This window comes from Ammospiza caudacuta, chromosome 2 (assembly GCF_027887145.1).
Source record: "Ammospiza caudacuta isolate bAmmCau1 chromosome 2, bAmmCau1.pri, whole genome shotgun sequence".
In the NCBI taxonomy this organism is placed as follows: Eukaryota; Metazoa; Chordata; class Aves; order Passeriformes; family Passerellidae; genus Ammospiza; species Ammospiza caudacuta.
The window spans coordinates 45,809,908-45,830,724 of record NC_080594.1 but is presented as its reverse complement, the minus strand read 5'-3'; the positions used below and the strand labels follow the sequence as shown (position 1 = coordinate 45,830,724).

At 42.7% G+C, this 20,817-nt stretch overlaps 1 protein-coding gene across 4 annotated transcripts in view; it reads left to right on the top strand.

The window, feature by feature from the left end:
- The first annotated feature begins 8,699 nt into the window (after positions 1–8,699).
- PDGFD (platelet derived growth factor D) overlaps positions 8,700–20,817 on the top strand; it is a 137,724-nt gene continuing 125,606 nt past the window's right edge. For all 4 annotated transcript variants that reach the window (XM_058824888.1, XM_058824885.1, XM_058824886.1 and 1 more), the window contains exon 1: positions 8,700–9,154. In XM_058824888.1, the coding sequence (XP_058680871.1) occupies positions 9,025–9,154 (130 nt within the window). In that variant the 5' untranslated portion in view covers positions 8,700–9,024. The remainder of the gene's footprint in view (positions 9,155–20,817) is intronic.

The following is a 20,817-nucleotide window of genomic DNA, read 5'->3' as shown; positions in this document are numbered from 1 at the left end:
CTCTGTATGACAATGTGATCTCAAGAAAGATTTGGGCAGCCTGAATGTATTCCCACTAATCTGGAACCAGAGATATGTCATTCTCACCAATGCCCCTAAGATAGGTTGAAGACTCTCATTGCCATCCAAAGCAGATTGGATAATATTTTTTCTTAGGAAGCTGATTTAAGAACTACATATATTTAAAAGAAAACCTCAAGCATGCTTTGTGTGCTTTCTCATTATTTATAAATCATGTCAATTTGAAAATCTGGTTACTTGTATATTTTTATCAGTTATATATGGGTTCTGGTTTTTTTATGATCTAAAACAATCTTCATTAAAGAAACCAAACCCAAACTGTAAGTGCAGAGGTACATTTTACAACAGCAAGGGTGACTGGAAGGTTCTGCACATGGGTCAGGATAATGCCCAGTATCAATATGGACTGGAGAAATAAATGGATTGAGAGCAACCCTGGGAAGAAGGACTTTCATCAGTGGATGAAAAAATGGACATGACCTGTCAACGTGCACTAATGGCCCAAAAAGCCAACCACATCCTCAGCTGCATCAAAAGAAGCATAACCAGCAAGGCAAGGGAGGTGCTTTCCCCCTCAATTCCCCATTTGTGATACTGCACCTGAAGTGCTGCATCCAGGTCTGGATGCCCCAGTGCAAAAAAGACAGCAACCTGTTAGAGCAGGTCCAGAGAGGGACCCTGAAAATGGTCCAAGGGCTGGTATACCTTTCCCACAGACACAGGCTTACAGAGCAGGCAATATTCAGCCTGGAAAAGTCTCAGGGAGGACTTTATTGACTTCCTTCAATATCCAAACAGGGCTTATAGAAAAGATGAGGAAGACTTTTTACCAAGACCTGTAATGACAGGACAAGGGACAATGGTTTTGAAGCAAAAGAGGGGAGGTTCAGATTGGATGTAATACTTGTTTTGGTTTTTTCCATTGTGGGGGTGGTGAGGTACTGAAACACATCACTGATAGAAGTTCTGGTAGTCCCACTGCAGTAAATGTTGAAAGTCAGGTTGGATGGGGCTTTGAGCAACCTGATGTAGTGAGAGATGTCCCTGCCCATAGCAGGGAGGTTTCCCAATGTGACCATTATTGTTCTTTCCAACTCAAACCCTTCTATGAGTCTATGATAAAAGCTCAGAGTTTTGCATTTTTTACTTTTATGTTCTGGATTTTTCTGTTTAATTATGTCAAATTATTGATTGCAAATTGACTGAAAATGCTTCATTTTGCTATGTCTATGAAATGCAGGCAAATCAAGAAAAAATATGACAAGTTTGCTTTCCAACAACATAACTAAAGTCAGTACCAAGAGGGTCAGCAATGGAAAATCGTTCTCCATTCTGCATTGCACATTTCTCACTGCTAGCCAGAATCTTCCCTATTTATGAAGTGGTGTTGAAAAATTCTTGAGTGGGAAAGAAAAACAGAAAAAAAAAGGCTGAAGTTCTTGGATGATGAGATTTAGGAAATATGTATATTGCATATGTGTGCCCAGACCTCAAAAAGGAATGAAATTACCCAGACAGGAATGAAAAAAAAAAAAAAAAAAAAAAAAAAAGCCCAGCATCATGGCTTGGCAGTTTTGGAACACTGTCAACAATATAAGTCAGTGATGTTCTATTGAACTTAACAAAGGATTAAATGCAAGTTGTAACTCAGGAGGACAAGAAAATTTTGCACAACTAGAAGGTTTCGTCCTTGTCAAATCCTTAAAATATTTCAATAAAGTTATGATTATCTGGGTGGCTGTATAGAGGAATTCACATAGGACCCATATGTATGATGGCTGCTCAGAACTTCAGCCTTGGGAAATTGAGGGGAAGTCTTTATCACCAAAGGAAGATATTTGAGCTCTTACATGTCTTCTGAATTGAGCACAAACTGCAACACAGTAGATGACAAGAAGTTCATGTGCCAACATTTTTGTGCCAAGACATGAGTTAATGGCTTCAGCATCACGATGCATTTCAGTCTTTATAACAATGCTTGGGTGATATCTCCTAATTTGTTTACAAGATAATTTACAGAATTTGAAAAGTGTTCCCATGCTGAAAACATGCTGAAGAAAAAAGATGCTGAGGTCAAGAGAAGGCATATACATCTTGCCCCAGAGAAGAGAACACAGAGCAGCCCAGAAGGAATGTCTGGGCAGTATTACACACCATTACTGTTCTTACTAAAACTTGCTGTTTTATTTGTAAAGTATTATCTGCAACATACAGACAGAAAGCAGGAATTATCATGAAAAATTATGAGTCTGAAACCTCAGATCCTAGAAATACTACCAGTTGTAAAACATTTCCAGAATTTCTCTAAAATTTTAGATGTCAGTTTTCTAACTCAAATGTATTTGAAGACAAAATCTGTCATAATTTTGACAGGTGCAAAGAAATTGATCACAGAAATAACACAAGTGGTTAGGTAGAAGATACAAGAGTTTGAGGACAGCTCTTTTACTAAATCCAAACTAATAGTTTCAGATTACTGACATCCAAATATTTAAGACTGAGCACAGGATCCTGATAAACCATTACTGTTCATCCACAACACAAGATCCAGAGGAAAAAATCAACCAAATTAAAACCAGTCATTAATCACTTGAATTACCTAACACTGATGGTGGGCAATTCTGGGTCTCAAGATACTGTAAAATTGATTTCCTACTTTAAAATCAAGTTTTGATCTTTTCTTTTTCTAAAAGATACCACATTTTTAAGCAAACAAAGTAGGAGGTCAGACAGCAAAACAGTTTAGCTTATTAATGCAAGAAGTCAATCTATATTATGTCAGAAAGGTCTCTTCAGCTTTAAATCTACAAACCTGGGAACAGGGCTACAGAAGAAATACAGTCTTTTTGAAGTCATTGCTTTCTTATTATGAAAAGCTTATGAGAAAACATAGCCCAGTATTTTTAAACCTGAATTTATGTCTAAATGCTGGTCCCACTGACATAAATTGTGGGCAAAAACCCTACCTGACCTCAGGAAGGCAACATTTCCTATTTCATTGTGGATTATATACAGTTTTTGAAAGCATGACTCTGAATATTGCATGCACACTAGAAGTCAATTGGTACTGTATCTAGGTACCAGGGCAACAGCCTGAGTGACATGACAGTTTCTCAAAATTTAATATATCAGCATGTTCAGCTTGGGATATTGTTTTTCTCCCCTTCCTATGTGCATGTTGGTGCAATAATTCTCTCAACATTTGCAGTGGAAAACTGTCCAAAAGTTACATAAAGCCAGCAAAATTCATTTAAGAGTTGGGACCAGAAGCACATATATGAAAGGGAGAAGGGCCCAGCATCCTGTAGCAGTGCATGCACAAAAAGGAAAATCAGAAGACTGGATAAATCCAACCTGCCTGCAGCTGTTCTCAAGAATGGGCCAGACAAGTGACTTGCACAGCTGGCTGCTGGAGGAGGACAAACAGCAGCAACACCTGCAGGTCTGTGGCCCAGATCTAATATTCGGTGTTTTAACATGAGGTTCCACAAATCAATGCTACATGTGTAGTGACACCAGACAGCACTGCTTGAGCTTGTGTTTTATAGGTCTGGTCACCTAAAATGATCAGTTTCACTAGGGATTTTCTGTCCGTGTTGTCGAATCACTGCCTGCAGGCTCAGGTAGTAAATCTGGCCATAGATCGCTGTGCTGCACTTTTTTTCTTGATGTCATGGTGCCTGGGGCAATTTTCTTAGTAACACATGACTCTGCCTGTGTTTTCCAAGTCCAGACATATAATGGCTTTGGTCTAATTTTCCTTACATTCTTTTGGTCTTCCATCACGGTTACAGTTGTTTACTTAAGAGATATTTCAGCAATTTTGAGATTTTTTTCCATCCTGCTCTATGTACCTCTGCTCATTCTTACATCTTTGTCACAGATTATAAACTAGGGGATGAGGTCATTGCCCTCATATATAACAAAAATCACAGTGCCTGAAATTAATTTTGGAGGTTTATTTTTCTTAGTTGTGGTTTTCCAAGAAACTGCAGAATCACTTAAAAATTTATCTGTGGCTTGTAGTATAGAAGATATGAACATGCTTTCCTCTCTTGCCTTTACAGACTTTCTAGAAGTGATCAATAGACCCCAAGAGTTCCTAAGCACAGCTTGAAACCACTTGACTGGTTTTAGGAAAACATCAAATCTTGCGTTTCAGATTTTCAGTGGTGAAGAACTTTGATACCTCCATAGCTTTCCACAGAGAAAAATGTGCCTTTTACTTCTAACCTTAATTTGTCTGTCTCCAGCTTTCACCTTGATATGTCATTGTCCACCAGACAAAACAGCCTTCTAGGATCAATATCCTACCTCCGGGAGGTAGCTGTGACCCCTCTGATTTTCTCCTTGACAAGCTAAATGGCTTGCGATTTTTTAAGCTTTTCCCTGAGTGGCATATTTCTCAACCTCCAGCTAACCCTGTGGTTTTCCTCTCAGTGTTTCTCACTTTATTATGATCCTTTCTAAGACTTTATTCATAGGAACTTCAGGCAACAGTCTAATAATAACAGAAAAAGGCATAATGCCCCTACTTTAACTGATATTCTCTTTTTAAAATAAATATTCAAGGATCCCAGAGAAAACTCACAGATATCTTGGATTTTGCTACTTAATCAACATAGCTCAAATGTTCTGGAAAAACAGTGCATTTGAGCTCCACAGACAAACTGTATTACTCTGGAGCATCTCCCAGTCAAAAATGATAACAGAGATGGCTACAGCCCATTTACTTTCTTGATAATCTACCCCCATCATTATTTTCTGCATCAGTGCTTTCTAGAATTAAACACTCTATCCTATAACTATGAATGTACTTTTCCCCTGTACTCTCTTCATAGTCAGTGGAAAGAAACTGGACCTGCCAAACCACCCCAGCATGACTGCCTAAAACCTCTGGGCTAGAGGGTCCTCTGATGGGAACCCAATTCTCTCCATGAACAATGAGAAACTTGCAACTGGCTAACACCAGGCACTTTCAGGGGACTAAAACAAGGTAAGGTAGATGCCACAGGCACTGGGAAGTGCTGCCAGTGGCTATTTTGATGCATAAACTGGGCCAGGGCTCAGCTTTACACTTATATCCAGTAACTACACATCTGCCTCAATAAATCACCAACACTATAAACCATCCCATTGTTACTCCCCCAAAGTTTTTGTCATCTTCAATAGTCATCAGTAATAGCTGCAATTTTCACAGGTCGTTGTTGGAAATGCATGTCACAGCATATGTCACAGTGGAGACAGCCACTGTACACAGAGCAGCACCACACAATTTCAGAAAGCACCTGCCCATACAGAGTAACAGCACACTACTCCAAAAAACTTTGTGGTCTAGGCTTTATGGCTCTTCAGCCCAACCTTTTATACCCCTGTTCATGCATTGCACCTGTGTGCCCTCTGTTCCCTTCCCTGACTGGTCAGTGCACCTGGGCACTCCCTGTCCCATTACCTCCGGTGCTGCTCACCTGCTTTTCACAGCTGTAGCCCACTGGGGAAGAGGCTTGGCTGCAGCCCCACTCCCAATCACCACAGACTGTGTGCCTACAAGTGTAAACCAGTGCAGAAGAAAAAAATTAGGCTAAGTGGCACTCTCTTAAAGAGAATCCATTTAATAATTTTCCCCTTTTTCATAAACATTTTTAAGCCTGTCATTTAAGAAGTTTTGAAAACACTTAGTATGCATGGCTTTCATTTCATATGATTCAAATCATGCAGTACCAATTGGTATGTTATGAAAGCCATAATTGGATGCTATTCTGCTAGTCATCCAGATTTCCAAGTTGGCATGATAAGATTTTCCAGGTTGATAGAACACAATTATATTATTTTGTTTTTAATTTCTATTAATTAACTTTTTTGTGAAGACTTTTTTATTAGGATTCCAATTGAGCTGACAAATCTATAATTACTTAGGTTTCACACTTATACATCAGCATGTCCTTTTATGCAGCAACCATGACTTGGTATAGGTCTTCCTATAGAAGCCGCCTGATGCTTTAAATTATTCCAAGCACTTAGAGTGCAGATTAGCCAATGTGCTACAATTTTTGCCAGAAAGCAGACACAGTGATATGCTTATAAAACTGTCTGAGTAGAATCCAAACTTCTCTCTCTTTGATGAGGGTTCTATGACACCTTATTATAAAGATATTTTTCTGTCTTTTATTTAGTCTAGTGGTTTTGAAAGTGAACTGTAGAAGCTGTAGCAACAGTCATAGGAATGCAGGCCTTTAACAGTCTACCAATGCATGTTTGCTTTGGTAGACTGTTAGAAGCATTTTGCTTCTCTGTCCCAAAATCTTTCTGTCCACCTGTACATCAAATTGGAAAATCTGGAGGTTTTTTGATACTAGGGCTAAAATAAATATTTGATAATTCATAGAGCTAGGCCTCTGTTTTGGACCCCACAATGTTATTCCCTGTTTTCTGATCTGAGAAAGAGACTTGTCTACTAGAGAAATATTTTTTGCTTTAAGAACAGAGTGGCACTATCCCATGCTTTGTACAGGGAGAAACAGAAGTGTACAGTGAGCATATGATATTAGTTACAGAGGGCTCCTCTTAGCAGGTATCAAAGCCACAGGTGGTGGAATCCACTTGCCTGTATCCATCATTGTCTAGTTGATAAGGCCTCATGCTGTTTGCTTGAGAAGTCTCTAAGCAACCAGGTATCTCTGCTACATAAACAGGAATTTCATCTTATGTACCAAAACAGTATGTACTCTTAAAAATGAAAAAGAAAAAAAGTGCTGAGGAAAGCTCACTTCTATGCCCTGGTCAGCTTGAGGAAGTTTCAACTTACAGTCTCTATCAAGCCAGGGAGCATGTCAGCCAAACAGCTGTGGACTGTTAAAGACAAAAGTCTCTTTTACTCTTCTGTTAAAGTTGGACCTTTGCAGACAGCAAGGCATGGGGCCAGAGAGACTGTCTCTATACCCAGGTCTTGGGAAGACATATGAATTTTATATAAGCAAATTTATATGGATGAATTTCAATACAGAAAGAGAAACAACCTGGGAAATACTGCCATTTCTTGACTGAATTGAGCAATTGCTCAGATACTGTCGAAACATCTTTTGTCTGACTTTTGGCTGGAAGGTAATCTGTCGTTCTTTCTCTTCCACATTAAAATGGCCACTTCCCCAAAGAGAACCAATTACAGATTCCAGCATCCCGAATCTAAAAGAGAAGGAGAGCCTGAAGGCACTAAGAAAGGCAAGACAAGTTGTGGTAAATGTCAGAAGAGAGCTGGGGAGCAGGGATTCTATTGGCATTTTCTGGCATTTACCTTGTAAGGTAACTGGAGAGGCAGACCCATTGACTGGATGAAGAGAGAACATCTCCCAGGCTCCCCCATACTCATTCATTCTGTGTCCTCTATTTGACATTCTGTTTCTATTAGGATGATTGAATTGGCCACCTTCCCTCTGTTCACTAGTTCCCCCCTGAAATGGGCACCTAAAATATAGTCACATCTGCTCACAAATGAAGCACTGTTGGAGTCTTTCCATTATCTACCACATGGGAGCAGGATTAGGTTCGCTGTCAGTTTTGGGGAACATGAAAGGGATAAAGAAGCATGAATTATGCATAACAGAATTGCACCCTACTGGTTTCCTAAGACATACAAGATGTTTCAGTCCCATTGTCATCCTAGCATGCTCTTGGAGAAAATGCTTCACACAGCCAGAGGCAGAACTCACAGTGTAGCAGGACTCGTCCAAGACTCCTGATACAGCACCATATTGACATTCTTCTGCTAATGACGTATGTTTCATGTTGTTAAAGATCTGGCAGCATATAACCGTCTGTTAGACTGGCTAAGACTCCATAAAGTGTTGTAAGAAATAAACTGAGTAGGGAAAAATTTATTAGAGAACTGTTAAAACCTGAGCGGGTTCTTTTTTATTTTGGGGTTTTTTGCATCTTCCTTTTGATTATTTTCATTGCAACTAATGGAAAGAAGAAGAATATTAAATAGCAATCTGATTACAACCCTCACATACCTTTGGTTTAGACCTAAATTCTTCCCGGCAGTAATACAATATTTTAATGCCAGAACCAATTTAATGAGGGTCTAAATTAGTAAGAAGTAACTTTTTATGAAAAGCTTTGGACAGTGCTTGGCATGACAGGAGAATCCCATATATTTCTCCCAGGGACAACTGCGGATTATTCCCCAGTTGTCCCACTAAGTCTTCCCACCCGCCCTGGCACAGCTCGGAGATTTGAGGCATTCGGCCCAGCGATGACTTTTACGCGGCCACCGCGGGCCCGAGGGTGACGGGACCGCCGGGTGCGCGGCCCCTGTGCTGGCGGAGAGCCCTTGGCACACAGTTCCCGTCCTATCCAGTCGCCGGGAGCGTTCACTCCGCACCGGGGACAGCCCCCTCCCCGCACCATCCCTCCTGCCACTCTGCCCGGAGTGGGGACGGCGCGGCCGGCAGCTCAGGGAGGGCCCGGGCACCGCTCCCGCCCCCTTCCCGCGGGCCCCCTTTCCTCCCCCGGCGCGCAGAGCGGGCGCTCCCGGCGCTGCAGACCCCGGCTCCGGCGGCTCCCGGGGGCGGTGCGAGGCGCGGTGCAGCCCGGCGGCGGCCGCGGGGGAGCGTGGCTGCGGCAGCCCCCGCCTGCTCCCGGGGCACGGCCGTGCTGGGCGAGGGGAGTGGGCGGCGGTCCCGGCCCGGGCGCTGCGCACCTCTGGCGAGTTTGGCCGGCCCAGAAGGGCAGCCGAGAGTTCAGCATGCAGGAAGTTTTGAGGCAGCTCGGAGAGTAGCGCGGCGGCGGTGACCGCTGCCTCGCGTGCTCCGGGGTTTTGAGCTTTTTTTACGGGGATTGTGCCTTTTTTGCCCCCCGCATACAACTCCCCCAAACACGCAAGCAACCCGCAATAATCAAAAAGTCCGGTAAGGGGGAAGAGAACACGAGCGAGGGAAGCACCCTCGGCGGGAGAGGAGAGCCCGTTTCTTCGCAGAGACACGGTCCCGCTCGCAACTGGTCCCAATGCAACTGCTCATCCTCCTCCTGCTCTACGCCGTCGTCTGTGCGAACTTCTGCAGCCGTCAGGGCACCACCGCCCCTGCCCAGAGCGGATCTATAAAAGCCCTGCGGGCTTCCAACATCAGGCGAGATGGTAGGTGTCCTGCTGCTTTATTTATTCCCAAGGACTGCTTTTGCGGGGATAGCCCTTAAGCGCGCCTCGGGGCTGCCGCTGCCCCGTCCCAGCAGCGAGGGCCGCTTGCCCAGAGGGCGACTGGGGTCGGTCCGGGGGGGTCCCGTCCCGGGGGGCTCAGCCAGGTCGTGGGGTCGGTCCCCGGGCTCCGGTCCCGGCGGCCGGTCCGGGAGCGTGTGGCCAGGTGGCAGTAGGGAGGTGTGTGGGATGAGGGAGCGACTCTGCCCGGCGGCTGCACCTCCGGGCCGTCCCAAACTTCTCGACTTCGAGGAGGTGTCCGGGGAGTCGGCGGCATCCCCAGCGTGCCGTCCGGGCTTCCGGGGGGGCAGACAACGCGGAGTGCTCGGTCCTGGCTGCCCAGGCGGGCCCCGCCGGGCGTCCCTCGGCACCCCATGGCCCGTGTGCCTGTGATGCGCCGGCGGCGGGGCAGAGCGGGGCGAGTGGCCGCTTCGTGGCGGCTCCGGCCGCACCGGCGCCGCTGCGGGGGCTCTCAGGGGTGGTGTGTCGGGGGCGCTGCCGTCGCCCCAGGGCTCCCTGGCGGGAACGGGATCATTTCCCAGCCCTGCCACGGCCTCGCCGCCTTCGACTGCTTTGAGAGCTGTCGGCGTGCTGCTCGCCGGGTTAGGGGATTTCCTTGCCGGAGGGTCTGAGCCCAGGGCTTGGTGCTTCCCTGGGCACTGCCCCACCACGACTGACCTCATCCCCGTGCTGGCCGGGGATGGTGCGCGCCCCTCAGGGCGGCAGCGGGTCTCGGACAGCGTGGGAAGGGTGTTTTCAGCCTCAGCTCCCCTGCGGTTCCCTCCGGGAGCTGCCGGCAGGGGATGTCCTGGACAGCCGAGGTGCTGCCAGGGTCTGCAGAGCGGCAGTGCGGGACGCAGGTGCCTCCCGTGAACGTGTGCCGTGGCCCCACGGGGAGCGAACGGCGAGACTGCATAGAGAAATAGTGAAATTCACTCTAGAGGTGAATTGCAGCACTGGACTTTCAGTTTGGGAAGAGTGATGGGCCTTTGGCCAGGGAGCAGCCTGGAATGTTCCAGCCTCACGTGGGAGAGCTTGCTTTTGCACATTGCCGTGCACCACCTTCGACGACGGAATGCAGGATGTTCTCCTTGTGAATGAACAGAGTTAACATCAGTCTTGAAGTTAACATCTTCCAGTTGACAGCAGTTATATATTTTATAAACTCTTTTCAAAAAACCAGGCCCTTGAGCCATTTCCAAGACAGTATTTGCCATTGTTTATTTTCCAGCATGTATACAATGCATGTAATGGGTATACAGTTGATTTAGGAAGATGTTTTTGTTTAAAGTTTGGAGCCATATTGTATTAATAATATTTTTTATTCCTTTCCTAGTCCCTGAAAGAGGACTTAGAGAAGGTGGAGGATATTTTTTCTTATAATGCAAATGTTGAGTCAGGAAGCAGGATAGAATTGCAGTTCTTTCTGATATACAGTAGTCAAATTTAATCTCATTAAAGAAAAGAAAAGTATGTTTTTGCAATAAAAGTACATTTTTGTTATTTGTTTCATTCTTTAAAATTTTTCTGTGTTTTATCAAGCTTCATGACTTTTTAGCCTGCCATCTTTGTAGAACTGAGACCATCTCTGAATATGTCTAAGCAAGCTTGCATCCAGCTCAAAACAAGCTTTTTCTTTGAAAACTTACATACTTAGAACATCAAAATGTGTATTACTCTGATCGTCTCTGTATAGTCAATGAAAAAATCACTAACCCCTAATATAAATAAAAATTTTCATATTAATGGAAGTGTGATGGGTGTTTTACTCCTCAGAAGACTTCCAGTGGTGAAATTGCTTCTTGGAGTGATGAAGAGAACAAGCCTTTGAAATTATTAGTTAATTGCTGTCTTTCTAGTTGTGATAATTTAACAATTTGATTAAGCTTTGCACCTTTAAAATTACTGGAGGCAACTTGTAGTGATTGATCTTTGTGGGTACCAGGTGGACTAAGACTGGGGCTGTTGGAAGGTGGCAGATATATGTGTAATTACATCCTACTTTTCATCTTTGCTGGGACATGTGGGCCTTGCAGTCTGCAGTGGATGTGCCCATGCCAAAGTCAGACGCTGCTGCAATTCCTGAGTGCATGTTACGGACATTCTGAAGCGGTCACAGACTTCATTGAAGTGCAGACCCCTAGCATGCTGCTTCCTTGGTCTCTTCTCTCCCTATCTTGGGAATTTTCTCTGCAAAGGATGGTTTGTTCTGGTGTGGTGTTGCAATGTTTAAAGCAGATCAGCTGCTGATCTCCCTGATTTTACTCAAATGAAACTGTTGCTTGAGTTGCTTGACTGAAGGTCCATAATATTTGTACAGCCGGAGGTTTTGAGCAGTATTCCAAATGTTGCATGCATGTGACGGGCTCACAAGCAAATGCTTAGACCACAGTTGGCTGTAGGCCACTAATAGTATTTCTGTCTTTTGTAATTCACAGTGGTGTTTTTGTGTTGTTTTGGTCTGAAGCAATTATATGGAACAGCATGAAAGACATGTGAGTTGTGTTGCTGAGTCAGACAGTATTTTTTGCTTTGTAAATATTTGCAGATATGACAATACAGAATGGATCTGAGAGCATGCAGTATATTGGGGTAAATGTAGTTTAATATTGTCCTCTGGATTAACGATCATGATTATTAGATTTTGAAATTAAAAGAGAAGAGGAAATGAGGCCTATTGAGCTTCAAAAAATATCTTAGGAAGTTCAAGACCACCTGCACATTTTATTTTAAAAAAAAGCAACCCTTTGAGTTCCAGGTCCAGTGGTACTGTATAACACAGAGTTTAATATGAAGGCTTGGTCTTGCTTCTGGCCAAAACAAACCTTTGTAGTGTGCATGATTCAGTATTACCTTTCTTCTTTCAGACTAAAAGAAGTTGGCCTATTTGTAATTGCTCTTACTTAAGACTGAAGTTGATCTGATAAGAAATCTATGGAGGAGGGCAGCTCATACAAAAACTGCTGTTTAATGACTACCAAACCTAACCAGACAGTACTTTCTGCTGAAGATATTAAGAATATAAATAACTTGCTTACCAGACATCCTCTTGTCCTAGTTGAAGGACAGTCATTGATGACTCAGCAGTCCAGTATAGCACTAATCAATTTTTTAAAATGTCCTGGAGATGCCAGCGACATTTATAGCACAAGTACTGGTATTCACTTAGAGTGTTTATTAATGCTATTAAGCTAAGTACTTTGAAGTTCATCAGAATAACACAGAGGTCTTCCAGATGCTTCCATTGTGCTATTTTGACTCAGTTTCCCAGTTTGCAGTGTGCAGGTAATACTACCTAATTACAAGAAGTCTGGTATTTTGTTTCTCCTGTTTTGGTTGTTGATGTGTCCTCGGAGATGAAAAGTAGAACATAAAAAGTGCTAAATAATATTATTTACTATATAATGTCTAACTGAAACATCACATGCTTTTTCTTATCAGTTATTGAATGAACGTCTGTTTAGTATAGGGAAGTATGCCTAGTCTGTATCTTCAGACGAAGCGTCACCATACATACTTTAAACTTCAAACTCCAGAGTTCAAAGAGAAGACAGAACAGAACAGACAGCATAGTGTCAGGTCATTTCAGTGTATAAACAACTGAAAGCCATGGAATCAGTATCTTCTGATGTGGATTTGAAACCATAACATCAGATGACTCATGATAAGATTCCACGCTCTTGTGGTTTTCATTATGAATCAAAAAAACCCTGGAATTTTCAAACTTTGCTTTGCTTGTGTACCACCAAAATACAAAGAAAAAACTGTACTTTACAGTTCTGGATAACTGCCCACAGCTTTTGGCTCTTTAAGGCCCAGTCCACATGGATGCATGCCATTAACTCTTCTTCCCTATATTGGCTGATGCCTAATCACAGGGAAAAGTGTATCGTAATTTGGGCGGTATTCTCTCACCAAACAAATGTTAAGTGTCTGTCCGGGGAGAAGATTGTGTTGTTTTTTGTTGTTTGGTTGGTTTTTTAAAGAGGATAGGTTTAGATTAGATGCTTTAAGGTCCCCTCCAACCCAAGCCATCTTATGATTCTGTGGTATTAGGAGAAATTCTTTACTGTGGATGTGGTGGGGCCAGATGTGGTTGCCCAGAGAGGTGTGTTCAAGGGGTTTCATCAAGCTGGTCTAGTGCAAAGTGTCCTTGCTCATGGCAGGGGGATTGGAAATGGATGACCCTCAAGGTTCCTTTCAACCCAAGCCATTCCATGATTCTGTGATTGTATGTTTCTATGAGTTTATGAAGTGTCTCTGGTATCACTAGTGGTCTAGAACGTCACTTTTGGAATGCACTTACTGAGTTATTTTATAATAGGATTGTATACATTTTTTTAGAGAACTCTGGTAACATAAAATCTTGTCAGCTGTAAAATGGGCAAAATAAGTTGGTTTTTACAGGCTTTATTTCCTTGTTTTCTAGATTTTTTTATAGAAATATGTATTTCAGGCTTCATCAGTTTGGAAAAAAAGGCGTTACTAATGTCCCTGCAGTAATGCACTTAGGTCTACAATTATCTGACTTTGATGATGTCTCTTATCTGTATAATTAACAGTTTGGACTGAAATATCAAAGCATATTGCATGAGAATTCCAACCCTGAGTCAGCAGCAAGCAGCATAGAGGAATTCTCTAAAGGAACTTGAAATATGCTTTATCAGGCAGTTGTATATCATAGTGTAAGTCACTATAAATTCTTCAGTCTCTCGAAACTTCTTGGTTTTCATTTGGGGCTTTTTTAAATATTACTGTGAAACAGAATTAGGCCAGCTAATTCTTAAAGGGCTGGAAGAGAACACTTAATAGTTGTATTGCTCTGATTTGTAGAAACTGAACAGTGCTGAAAATCTAAAATAATGTTGGGAGTTCTTTTCCACTGTTTTGCCACAGAGATGTTGTGTTTCATAAATCATCTAGGAGTCAGCATAAATAAAAAATTCACAGGAGATCATTGGTGCAATAATGTTCATCATGTGCTTAACTTTGACCATCTTCATAATTCTGCTAAAGTCAAGGGATTCAAGTCACACAGGACAGTAATAGGAAAGCTGGAATACCTTATATGTAAATGAGGTGAGTAAAAATAATTGTGTATTTTTTTATGAACCGAGTGTACCAAGTATTTGCAAAATTAGGAATCATAGAATTGTTTAGGTCGCAAAAGACCTCCAAGACCATCAAGCCCAGCTGTTTACTCAGCACTCTTACAATTGGCCTTGGGCCGTAGATCCAGCCTGTCCAGATCCCTCTGCAGAGCCATCCTACCCTGCAGCAAACCAACACTCCTGCCCAACTTGCTTTTATCTGCAGGCTTGCTGAGGGTGCACTCGCTCCTCTCATCCAGGGCATCAATAAAGATACTCAGCAGGACTGAACTCTGTTGAACTGACTTGTGAGCAGCCACCAGCTGGATGTAACTCCATTCAGCACCACTCTCGGGACCTGGATAATAGGGCAGTCTTCTATGCAGGAAACAATGCATCTCTCCTAGCCATGAGCATCTGTTTTCTGCAGGATAATTCTGTGGGATGTGGTGTCAGAAGCTTTACTAAAGTGCCTTGGGACTGGCTGAGACGGCGTTAATTTTCCCACATCAGCCCTCACAGTGCTGTGGTTTGTACTGGTACTTAGAAAGGTGTGGATGACACAGCAGTGTTGTGGCTACTGCTGAGCAGTGCTGGCACAGCATCAGGGCCATCTCTGATATTCTGCCCCTCTCAAGGGGCTGGGAGTAGGAAACGCCCTGGGATGGGACACAAATTCAGGTCCAAATTAACCAATAGGGGTATTCCATACCATATGACATCAGCTCAGATATAAAAGCTAAAGGAGGGAGGACGAATGGGGGATATTTGTTATTTTTCAGTGTTTGCCTTCCAGAGCAATCACTACATGAGCTGCAACTTTTCTTCCTGGGAAGTAGCTGGATATCACCCCCTGATGGAAAGTAGAGAATAAACTTTTTTTCTCTTTGTTTATACACACCAAATTTTTGTTGGTTTTTTTTTTTTTTTTTTTGGTTTAGTGAAGTGCCTTATATCAAGCTACAAGTTGTTTTCCATCTTACTATATTACTTTCCCTCCCTTGTCCCGCTGAGAAGGGAGTGATAGAGAGACTTGATGGGCACTTGGCGTCCAGTCAAGATAAACCCATTACCTAAAGTCCCGGCAGACAACATCCAGAGCCTTTCCCTCATCCACTGAGTGGGTCACCTGGTCACAGAAGGAGAACAGGCTGGTCAGTCAGGACCTGCCTTTCCTACAGCCGTGCTGCTGGGCCTGATACCCTGGTTGTCACGCATGTTCTGTGTGATGACACTCTGTGGACTAGCTGTGCTATGACATTGCCCTTATGGGTGTCACATTTGCTGACCTCCAGTTAACTGGACCTTCCAGATTTGCTAGGACTATTGGCAAATGGTGGAATGTAGCTTGGTGAGCACTTCTGCCAGCTCTGCATTTGCAGAATAAATATAATTTTCATCTTTAGAATATCTTCTAATATAGCAAAATAGATATTCGCCTATCACAGAATACGTTTAGTTGGAAGGGACCAAGAATGATCATTGAGTCCAGCTCAATGATTTTAATTCTCAAAAGTTTTTAGCATGATCCCAGCCCCAAAGAAGGGCTGCCCTGGCTTGCTCTGGCTTCTGTGCACCTGCAGGGATTTGACATCAGAACACTAAAGGAGTCCTAAGAAATAGCATGAAGGCTCTCTGTTGGCATTCTCTGTAGTAAGACTTTGCCCACTAATGCAGGGAAATTTAGTAGTAATCTTTTAGTCAGTTGATTCAAGCTGTATTGAAGAATTGCCTCCAAAATTCCTGAAATTGTATCTGTGAGGTTGATTACATTACACCACATTTTGGATAAAAAAGAGCACTTTTATAATTTTTTATAATTGCTTCTGTGGATGTTCTCTTAGCTGAAATACTGGATTGCATAGAGTTTGGCAGTTTGTTTCAAATCAGTCTCCTGTTTACAAAGCTAAGGAAGTGTGCTGTTTTGTGTGAAACTGGAGATACTTTCTCTTGGGAGTTTGGGTTTGGCTCTAATATTTTTGGTAGTGAATAAATGCTCCATGATCTTGAGCTTCCTATTGTACTTGAGTAATCTTCAGTTTCATGTTTCTGTTTTGATCTGTATCCCACGCTGTGAAGGCCAACATCCCATGTTTCTGCTTTGTTAATTAGAGCTCTGTGTATTTGGAGATGGTGGAGGAGGACACACTTTTACTGTCTGTTCAAACTTCATGCCCATGTGTTCTGGCCTTGCTGTGCCTTGGGACTTGATGATGTTGAGACTCTGTAAAACTACTTATTAAGCACTTAGGTCCATGAAAAACTTGAAAAATAGCCATCTTGACTTTTGTTGCACTAAAATCAATGACAAAACTTCCATCAGCACTTCTTGTGGCAAGGCCTGACACACAGTTCACACATGAATTAATACAAGATAAAATGCATAGGAATTCAGTGATGAGTTTGTAATACAATCAAAGACTCACAGAAATGTTTACTTTGAAAAAGACCCTAAGATTGAGTCTACCACTAAACTATATCCCTTAGTGTCACATCTACACATCTTTTAAGTACCTCTAGATGTAGTGACTCAAACGTTTCCCTGGGTAGCCTGTCCCAGTGTTTGACAGCCCCTACAATGAAGAAATCTTTCTTAATATGCAATCATAATTTCACTTGGTGTTGCTTAATGACACTTGCTCTTGTCCTATTGCTTGTTACTTGGGAGATCAAGCCCCACCTGGCTGCACCCTCCTTTCAGGGAGTTGCAGAGAGTGATAAGGTCCCCCTGAGCCTCCTTTTCTCCTGGCAGAACATCCCCAGTTCCCTTGGTCACTCTTTGTCAGGTTTGTGCTCCAGACCCTTCCTGAGTTTTGTTTCTCTTTGGACGTACCTCAGCCCCTCATTTTCTTTCGTGTAGTGAGGGGCTTGTGTACAGTATCAAAGGTAGGATGTTTGGTTAGTGTCCATACACTGAGACAAACCCAACAAATCCTTTGCACTGATAGAGATGGAGGGTAACTGATGTAGTTACAGATTGTGTAGCAAAAATGCAGAACAAAGCCTTGTATTCAAATGTCCAGTTTCTTTTTCTCCTATACTGACTACCTTATGTGTCACACACAGGATATCCTACAAGTGACTTCAGCTGCAGTACATTTCTAAACAAGACTGTAAGGAAACTTGTCCATATTTTTCAGTGTCTTGCATTGTTTCTGTTTGTTTTTTAAAGAGGCTCCAAATGTGATATGCGGGGTTTTCTGTTATTGTTTCTTTTTGGATCAGTTGCAAAAGATTTTTCTCATAGTTGAATGTATTTCTAATCTGATGTGACTCAGAAAAAGTGGATTGAGGATGAAGCAGAGACCCAGACTGGCTTGAGAGAAGGAATAAAAATAGATACACACAATGTTGATCACCAGATGTACTGTGGGATCTAGAAACCCTTTATGTACTGTTCTGCCCTTAATTTTTCAGCCAGTTTTCTTGAAAGATAAATCCTTTGCCTTAGCAAACCGGTGGCAGTAATGCTGAGTGAGAACAGCAAGTAGGTGGTGATAATGCCTTGGCATTCTTTGTGGAGATGGACCAACACAGCTTCTTAATCATGATTCCACAGCAGGGATAATCACTGATAGAAGTGATTTCACTCACACATCCAGATGTCAGTAAAAGGGTTTAAGACCTCCTTGCAGAAGCCTACAGGGAATTTTCTGCTTTGAAATTGATAGAAACTCCAAAGTTACGGTGCTGTTTCGCTTTATAGATCAGGTTGTTAGTCTGTTCCCTTGCTCTGTCAGCCACATTCACATTGCTTTGTTATGTTTCTGAATGTTTGGCAGATTGCACAGGGGGATGCTGGTTTGCTTAGTCGCTGGCCATATGGTGTGACCTGGGGTTCCCAAACCCCCAGGTATGCATGTATCACAGCTACTCTAGTAAGATGTCTTTGAAATTGTGAGAAGGCGAAAGGGATTTTTTTTTTCATCCTCCTAATTGAAGAAGACTGTTCTGCACCTGAATAGGCTTGACTTTATTTTTGTTTGGAATTAATACTTATCACCCAGGAGAGCTTATTGACATGATATGCATTTCTCACCAGTTCCTGATACTTATAGGATCCTGGAAAATTAAACTCTTCTTTTAAGCAAAATACAAAAGTCTAGCATCATATGTAGCAGTGATCTGGCTGCTCCTAGTATGTGTGTGGTCTGCTGTTACATAATTAGCCTGTGCAAACGTTTGAACCTCCAGGGTCAGTTCTCTGCCAGCGCACACGCCCTGTTTACAGCATACTCTGGGTGTCTTGAGTCGTGCCGCTGAGAAGTGGCTGCAGTGACAACCACATCTTTGCAGAACCCTTGAGTAATGTTAGGGTGTCTTCAGTCTGTTCTGGGACCTGCATGGCAAAGCTTGATCTCCATACCTACAGCCTTGCCTCCCAACAGACTTCAAGAAATGAGGAATTCTCTTGGCCATGTGACAACATAGAAACAAGCATCACTCCAGAAATAAACTTGTTTGCACCACAGAGGAACCTCATGCTATACTTCAGCATACATCTGAGGACTGATCCTGTACCTGTGTTGTTCCCACACTGGCAAGCAAAGGAGGATGAGAAGTAGATCAGTATGGCTGTTCCTTGCTCTTTCTCCAGTCTCCTCACCAGTCACAGCACACACAGTAAGCCTTTCCTGGGCAGTGTGCATGCACTTGACAATATTTTCCTGCAGGCAGAATCACTGTATGTAAATACCTTTAGTTTCAATGTCAGGGTTGAGCCCTGGCAGGTTGGAGAGGCAGAAGTGCCACCCACAGCCACGGATGGGCAAAGACTGGAGAACCTTACCAGGGTGCAGCCATCCTTAAAATGCTGTGGCCTTGCTGTCTGTGCTGTCCTACCTCCTGTCTACGTTCCTGCTCAGAGCTGCCACTGTTTTTGCAGACTGAGAGCCATGTGCCATACATGAGGTAAAATAAGAGGGCGTGTGAATAGCCAGTTTTGGGGAACCAAGAATTACACAAAATGACAGTGTGATGTCCTGTATAAAAATCAAATATCTTGGTTTTCACATGCTTGCCTGAATATGACTTCAGTGACATGGGAGTTAAATAGCAGTCTCTTCTCTGAAGAAACCCTGGAACAAAACAGGGAAAGCTGTTATTCTGCTTTTGTTACTTTGCACTTTTGTTCTCTGCGTTTGGTTTCATCTAGCGCATAAGGATATAGAGGAAGGTCACGAAGAAGAAATCACAATGACTGGATATGTCAGTTCAGTTTATTTTTTTGAAGAATGACTTTAAAGTCCTTTTTATCAATGTGTGCAGGATATTTTTCAAGGCTGGCAGGAGCTCCCTTTTATTTTTGTACAGGGATCTCGTCTCAGGATTTGTCTCCAATGACCGTGCCATTTCCTGATTCTCCTGCTATCTTTTGTGCCATCACCAACCTTTGCAGGATCTAAAGTTAAACCTTGTCAAGCAGATTGCTTTTCAAGTTTACCTTAGGCAAGGGAATAAGTGTCACCTGTTTTTCTTATCACAAGTGAGACAAAATGTATTTCTATATATAACATATATACAACAGAAATGTATATTCTATATATATTTATAAATGTTATATATATATAAATATATAATATTTATAAAAACTATAAATGTTTTTATAGTGAAATGATTGCAAATTTAAGTACATGTCATTGCAGTTTTGACAATGAATTGCTAGCACATCAATTTCAAAAAGGTATTTGCAGGTAGCTTCAAAGGTATTTGGCCAAACCAGAACAAAAATACTGTGAGCTGCCTTGCTTCATTCTAGGGAGGTACCCAGCCTTGTCACCTAATGCAACTTCTCCTTCCCTTCTGTTTCCAAAGCTGGGAGAGAAGCATTTCCTTCAGTTATTTATTATAAATCAATATTGTAGATTTTTTAAATTCTTATTTTATAGTTACTGTAGCTAACACAAAGCCTGTTGTTAAAAGACAAACCACTATGAACTCCACTATATTATCATTATCTTGCTGACTTGATGTTCTTTCCAGTTAAAAGTTGCTTAAAATTGCCAGATAAAATGGAGGATCTGCTGCCAGCACGTGAAACCAGGCAGTTCTCTAAATTGGTTTTGCCAGAGGTTCCTGTGTGTGCAGCAGCAGCAGCTGGCAGAGCTTTTCACAGGGCATGAGTGGGGCTGGTGAAAGAGCTGACCCCAGGAAACCCAGGGAGCTCCTGCTGGGGGCTTGGCTGAACCCCTGTCAGAGCTACCTAAGACACACACTGTGCTTGCTTATCAGGGGCACCAGCAAAGAGATGTTACCCATTATGACTGCTGAATAGTTTCACATAGAATGTCCACTTTTTCATGCACGTATGCACAGCATTTCTGTTAAAAAGCTGGTAAATTTTGACTGACTGGTGCTGACATCTGGGGCTCAGAAAAAGAAAACTGGCAATACTTGAAGCTCAGGATTTCTAGAACCTGTCAAATCCCCACATTTACTGTATTCAAAACAAAGCACTGCTCTCACAAACTTTTCACTAAATATTTGCTTTTAAAATAAAGTAAAGGAAAGCAGCGA